General features: G+C 40.7%; 1 protein-coding gene across 1 annotated transcript in view; it reads right to left on the bottom strand.

Moving 5' to 3' along the window:
* Positions 1-24: 24 nt before the first annotated feature.
* CSUI_007167 (uncharacterized protein) overlaps positions 25-7,236 on the bottom strand; it is a gene marked incomplete at both ends in the record, with an annotated part of 9,700 nt that continues 2,488 nt past the window's right edge. The window contains 6 exons of the mRNA XM_068067317.1: positions 25-137; positions 1,028-1,210; positions 1,817-3,559; positions 4,705-5,988; positions 6,294-6,469; positions 7,022-7,089. Coding sequence (XP_067920713.1) covers positions 25-137; positions 1,028-1,210; positions 1,817-3,559; positions 4,705-5,988; positions 6,294-6,469; positions 7,022-7,089 — 3,567 coding nt within the window. The remainder of the gene's footprint in view (positions 138-1,027; positions 1,211-1,816; positions 3,560-4,704; positions 5,989-6,293; positions 6,470-7,021; positions 7,090-7,236) is intronic.

The following is a 7,236-nucleotide window of genomic DNA, read 5'->3' as shown; positions in this document are numbered from 1 at the left end:
AGCTAGGACGTATGTATCAGAGATGACTTTACATCGATCTTGAATTATGAGGCTTCCATGGGAGATAATTTCTCCTCCTGTCGTCTGGATGGCACTCCCCGACCCGCAGTAAATATCCCCAAATGTCGAACCTATGGCTACACAAAAAAGGCACATGCATGCATGCAGACATACACACTTGATATTCATCTCCATATATAGACACCTAGACATACATTGATATAGACATTCATATATGTAGACGACATGCAATATCATACATCCATCTTTGACCATCCATATATAAACATATATACGTGTGTATGTGAATATACGTACATATAAGAAAGAATGAGAGAGGGAGAGACTCTTTCTTTCTTTTCTAGGGAAGGCTAACGACGATAAGGTAAAAAGATTGCGGAGTGTCTTTTACACAAATTAGAAAGAAAGAGTGAGAAAGAAAGATGTGACGGATTTGCTTTACTTTTGTCATGGGCTGTGAGATTTAGAGAAGTCTCCACGAAGAGAGACAAGGGTGATACAAGATGACTGATCCATTCTCTCTCTCTTTCTCTCTCTGTCTCTCTCACATTCTCCAAGCCTTCCTTTCTTCTTTTCCACTGGGTTCTTTTCGCGATTCTTATGCTTAGGAGACAGGGTGTCTAGAGAGATCTTTCTTCACATTCAAGCCTCAAAAGTACAAAGGAGAAGAAGAAGAAGAAGAAAAGAACACGAAGACGGTAGGTAGGTGTTTGTGGGTAAGTACGTATGTATGTATGTGTATATGTATATATGTGTATATAAGTGGCCGTCGACGCCATCACATCCATAGACATACATACATATATGCACATCTATCTAGCTATACATCTATATATATATATATAGATGTATGCCTATCACGATATAGGAAGTTGCAGCAAGAGGAGAAGAAAAGAAACACCCGAGAGCGACAGATCAAGATAAGAAAGAAAGAGAAAGAGATGAGAAAAAAAGAAAAAAAGAAAGAGAGAAAGAAAGAAAGAGTGTGGTTCGATTTGGTTGTTACCTTCTCCTGAGAGTACGGAGGCATTAAGAATGAAGAGGCCGTGGGACTGTATGGTAATCCAGTGAAGGAAACGAACCTCCGACGCGTCGCTTATCTCTGCGCCTCCTTCCACAAGCAAATCGCCTCTCACTCCGACCAAGATACTTCCTGTCCTGACATACAAATCCCCACATAACACATTCCCTACGCACGCACAAAGAAAGAAAAGAAAGAAAGATAGACAGAAAGAGAAAGAGGGAAAGAAAGAAAACGTAAGCGATAATGGCGAAGAAAAGGAGAAAGAAAGAAAGAGTGAGAAAGAAAGAAAGATATAGATATGCCTACCCCCAACTAGATAGATCGCCACATATACACGTATGTATACACATGTAGATCTTCATTCAACGCATATACTCTCTCGATGTATATATATATATATATACGTACAGACAAGAGATGAAGAAAAAGCGCAAGGTGGTACACATGAGCTAACTAGATTTTCACATACATGCATGTACATCTTTATCTATAGATCTCTCTCTATATCTCTAAATAGCTAAGCTTTTAGATCCTTCTATTCTCAGACACTATTTTCCATCTATCTATCTAGCTAGCTTGCCTCTTATCTGTCTTTTTCTCTCTGTTTATCTCTCCATGTAGATCAGTCTATCCATCTCCCTCATGTCCTCTCTCTTTCTCTCTATATGCATGTAAGTGCACATATATATATATATATCTATAGATAGGTCATATACGTCGTATCTAGGTATCTATGTATGTGTGAATCTGTATGTATGAGTAGCTCCGTACCTTGATGGACTTCGAGATGACTGTGTATGAGGAGAGAAAGAACGCTATCCACGTGGACGTCTCCTCGACGCACTTCAAGAATGCCTCCTTTAAAGAGCTGGAAACTCCCCGCCCCTGCCACACGTAGGCCGCCTTTCCCAAGGATGGTAAGCTTTGAACGAGAAGACAACTGAGCGAAGGTATTTCTCAGCAACACGAGACCTCCCACAAGAATGGAGGATCTTACAGCTGCTAAAGACGGTAGACGTATAAGGGTGGAATTTCTCTCCACATGATTAAGCATGTCATCATTCAACGAGATATCTTCTTGAGCTGTATGTACACCCCAAGGTGACGAAGGGCTCGAAGGGGAAGGAGGGAGGGAGGGAGAAGAAGAAGAAGAAGACTCAGATAAGAATCGAGGTGATGGAAATGTCTTCTTTCCATGAGGGTGTTTTGGTCTTGCTTTATCATCGAAAGAAGCGAAGGGTGAAGATGAGATTGGCATCTCTTCTTCTTTTTCTTTGAAATGCTTCGTATGGAGATTTCTATGGCTGGTACTGTTAATGTAGTGTGCGTGACTGGGAGAATTGGGGGAGGGATGAGTTCTTTGACTCTTTTCATTCGGCGTTTGGAGAGAGAAAGATGCTGGCGATGGGCTAAAGAAAGGAGAAAAAAAATCGAAAGAGGAAGAAATTGACGGACCATAAGACTTCTCTTCTTCTTCTTCCTCCTCCTCATTCAACTCCTCTAAAGACATCTTTGCTTTCTGTGGAAAAGAAAAAGAAGAAGAGGGCGAGGAGACTTCCTCTCCCTTTTCTTCTCTTTTCTCCTTGCCATTGACGAGTCGATCAGGGGTCTCAGTCTTTCTCTTCGTGTTTCTTCTCTCTCCTTCTTTTACCAAAGATGAAGAAGAAACATACTCCTCTCCAACATACTCGTCTGGGTCTCTTTTGTCTTCTTTATCTTTTCTTTCCTTCACAGTCGATTGAATCTCCCCCTTACCTTCCTTCCTTCTCTCTCCTCTCCTATCCTCCCTTCCACCATCTTCATCTTCTTCCATCTCTCCTTCCTCCTCTATACCCTTTGATAGCCTCGAATGCATCCCCCTCATTCCTTCTCTTTCTTCTTCTACAAGGAAATCTTCGTCACTTCTCTCTAGCATCTCTTGTGTAATCTCCATCTCTTCTTCTTCTTCCTCCTCCTCCTCCTTCTCACCCTTCCCCTCCCTTTTCCCATCTTGTCTTTCTTTCTTCTTCTCTTTCTTAGCCGAAGAAGGAGAAGAGAAGTATTTCCCAGATGCCGAGAGACTCCCGTGAATCTGTAGAGAGGCTTCGTTGAGAATGAGACTGCTTTGCACGATTAAACTTCCTTTCTTGACTTGAAGATCTGAGTTAAGAATCTCGATCATTCCGTCCACTAGAAGTAACGACACTCTATCCACGACCATTGTACTACTTTGGACAAGCTTCAAAGCATTCCGTATATACGCCGATTGAAGAGGTGATATATAAAGAAAGGCATTCGATTCGAGTTTGAGAAACCCCACGTCGAAGATCTTTCCTTCGCATCGGCTATTCGAGCCATCAAAGAGAGTCAAAGCTGTGGAGAGGAAATCCCCCAACACAAGGAGCTCCGAGGATTCCACTAAAGAGGCAACATTCACGACCTCTACAGACCCTCCGATAATAGCTTCAGAGAGATTGTCCAAAACAAGTAAGGACGTCACTAAAGAGCTCGCAAAGTACACGTCACTCGCTGACGCTGTACACAAACAAACCAAGAAAGAAAGAAAAAGAAAGAAAGAAAGAGAAAGAAAGAAAAGACAGGGAAAGAAGAAGAAGAAAGAGGCGAAAAGGAGGAAAGAAAGATAAAAGAAAGAAAGAAAGAGAAAGAAGAAAAGATTCTCTTCTTTCAAGACAGACGTATAGACGAGTGTAGAGAGAGAGGAGAGATATATTCCTATATAGACACCTGTATCTATGTATATTATATCTAAATACATATGTATATGTCTAGATAGAAGTAGCACAATAGAAAAAGACTCAAGGACATAGGCCTAAGAACATCCATAGAGAGAGAAAGAGAGAGAGAGAGAGAGAGACATCTATATACATATATATATATATATGTATACACGTATCTATTGGTAGATATACATACATTCATATGGATACATGTATACACTCCAGTATAAGGGGGGATTGAAGAGTGTGCATAGATAGACCCGAGAGCTAGATAAGTAAGATGGATGAATGATACAGATTACAAGCTTTCAAGCCTAAGGAGAAAAAGAAAAGAGATAGAAGGATAAGATAAGCTCCACTCCTCAATGAATCTCCAAGAAAGCATTTAGTTAGGTTAGAAGAAGAATTAAGACATAAAAAGAGAGCAACCTGCTACTGCTTTATTTCATGAAACAGAGGGGACAAGAGACGTATCGCCAGTCTGTCTCTCTCTCTCTCTCTTCTTACGTCCCACATATATAGATAGGTATTCTCATACACATACACTGAGACATAGCTGCATATATATATATATACATAGACGTGCATGTGTATTGCAGAGAAGGGTTTAGCAGATATGAGAGAAGGCCACGTCTACACCGTGTTCCTTCCCTTTAGGAATGGAAGAAGAATCTTCTATACACATCGCTACTTACATCTTTACCCTTTCCTATTACATCTATAGAGAGATATAGAGGTAGAGAGACATAGGGATAGAGAAAGACAACAGATACGGCGTACACATGCATATAGATCAATAGATGTACGAATCCATACAACACACATACATCCTAGTCTATGTACCTTCACTTAGCTACCTCTGGCTATCTACATATATTAGGGAAGTTGTGTATGGAGTTTGTGAGGGATGAGAGGTGAGGGGGATCTATTTGTTTAGTTTACCTTGCGTTTCGAAGGCGATTTGAGCAGGCCCTGTGGTATAGAAGAAAGAACTTCCTCGAGTGTAAAGATTACTGAAAAGATTCACACCTAGGCCGCTGAAGGTAGCAATAGAGGAGTCCCTCACAATGATACCTGGGGAATCTAGATCGGAAAGAAAAGCTCCGCATAGAGAATTAAGATAAGAGGCTCCTGAAAGTTCTGCGATACTCGCCTTTGTATTTCCATAGACTACCACATGAGAAGACCGATACATCATTAGTCTCCCCACATTCAAATCTCCTACGGATTGAGGGAAACTATAACTCCTCTTCTTCTTTTCGCCAAAAGAAGAAAAAGAAGAATATTCTTCTTCTTCCTCTTCCTCTTCTTGTTCCACTACTCCTGCTGCTGCTGCTGGGGCGTCTTGGTCTTGTTTCTCTTGAGAATGAAATGTCGGTGGTAGAGGGTCCTTTTCTTCTTCGTGTTTGTTTAACTTTCTTCTGGGTCGTAAAGAAGAAAAAGAAGTTGGGGGGTTTCTCATAGGATTCTTCTTGCTTTGATTTGTGAAGGGAATTCCGTCAATGTCGAGGAAAGGACAGTTTATATCGATAGAGAGGGAATGTTCACGATTCTTATCGAAATAGGCGACACCTGCTTGCTGTAGGGTGATGGAGTCGCTACTCATCCATTCATCCATAGGCTCATACGTACGCGTTATGAAGATCAAATGATTCTTCTTCTTTCCATAATTCTTCTTCTCTCGACTTGTCTTTCTTTCTTCCTCTTCTTCGTTTGTCTCACCCCCTCCAGATCTTGTGTTTTGTCCTATCTCTTTCTTATCGAGATAGTTCCGAGCCTTTTGACGAGTTGAAAGAGACGAAGACTCCTCCTTCATTCTTCTATAAGAGGAATCTCCAGAAGAAGAATGACGAGAAGAATCTTCTCCACCCTTTTGTCCTCTTCTCTTCTCCTTTAACTTTTCTTCATTCTTTTTCTTCTCTTCTTCTTCTTTTTCTCTTCGGAGATCTTTCCCTCGAGAATCCTCCTCTTCTTTACTTCCATCGGCCTGCATAGTCGTACGCAGAGACTCTCTCGACCCTCTCAAACCTACGAGAAGCTCCGCGCCAGAATCTAGGAGAATTTCTGTTGCCGTAACACTCCCCGCTACATGCACACTTCCAGCGACAAAGAGAGAAGAACCTTCCAGTCTTAAGGAGCTAGATCGAGGTAAAGAGTGCAAAACACATCGATGGATCAAGTAGTCATGATTTGGAAGAGATGAAAAGATCTCCGTTCCATTTACCCCTGAAGAAAAAAAGAAAGAAAGAAAGAAAGAGACAGAGAATAAGAAAGAGATGATGAGAGAGGGAGAGATGAGGTAGAAGAAAGAAGGAGAGGAAGAAAAGAGAGAAGAGAAAGCAAACGCTTGTTAAAGAGAGAGAGAGAAAGAAAGGAAGGAAGATTAAGAAATAGAGAGAAGAAGCGATACCATCAGGTAGATCAAGAAGGGGGTTGATCGTGCAAGAAAGAAAGAAAGAAAGAGTGAGAAAGAATGGAAGATTAAGAAAGAGAGAAAGATAATGAAAGAGAGAGAAAGATGCTGTCCTTACCAGGCATGATACTTAGGCGTCCATCGACGTGTAGATTTCCACATAGGGTGAGGTTGCCTTGTAGTACATAATTCTCACAGTCTCTTAAGACGAGAGGATGGTCGTCTTCTTCTTCTTCTCTTCTATCGAATTCTCTTTCACTTTCTAGCGCCGGGTCGCCGTGATATAAATTCTGTCTGTAGATACACCCCAAACGATCAAAAGAAAAGGCAGAAAAGAGATAAATTTCCAAAGCAAAACAGAAAGAAATACAAATGAACAAGAAGAGGAGGAGGAAGAAAAGATTCTTTATGAAGAGGGTGATCTCCCCCACTCTTGACTAACGGGACAAAAAGACTCCAAAGAGATAAAGAAATAGATAGAAACAAAGGATTCTATACATACACATATAGATAGATAGATATAGATAGATAGATATAGATAGATAGATATCTATATGTATCTACATGTATGTATCTGTATATGTTGAATCGAGAAGATTCGTATAGTTGTCATTCAAGAAAAATCTATACATGTATCTTATCTGTCTTATCATGTCTCTCGCTATATATATATATATATATCTATATGTGTATATACGAAGAGATCTGATAGTTGAGATGATACATAGAGTGGAGAGAGAAAGATGAAGAGAAAGAGAGAAATCCGTTTGTCCTTATGTAGATTCCGATAAGAGAGTTTGGAGTATCATTCTCAGTACTACCACCCTCCACTCCACTCCTACAGACCTGTTGCCATCTTCATCTTCACCCTCCTCTTTTTCTTCCTCCTCCTCCTTCTCCTCTATCCTCGTCTTCTACGTTGAGAGAATAAACTAACTTCAGCGTTTCCCGGAAGAACGAGAGCAGGATCGAAAGAGTGAGAAAGAAAGAAAGAAAGAAAGAAAGAAAGAAGAAAGATCAAGACCCATGTCTTACACTGAGTTACTTCTCTCCTTCGGAAT

Source organism: Cystoisospora suis (genome assembly GCF_002600585.1).
Source record: "Cystoisospora suis strain Wien I chromosome Unknown contig_3723, whole genome shotgun sequence".
Lineage (NCBI taxonomy): Eukaryota > Apicomplexa > Conoidasida > Eucoccidiorida > Sarcocystidae > Cystoisospora > Cystoisospora suis.
Note: the sequence above shows the minus strand (reverse complement) of the source record. Positions and strands in the feature narration are given on the sequence as shown.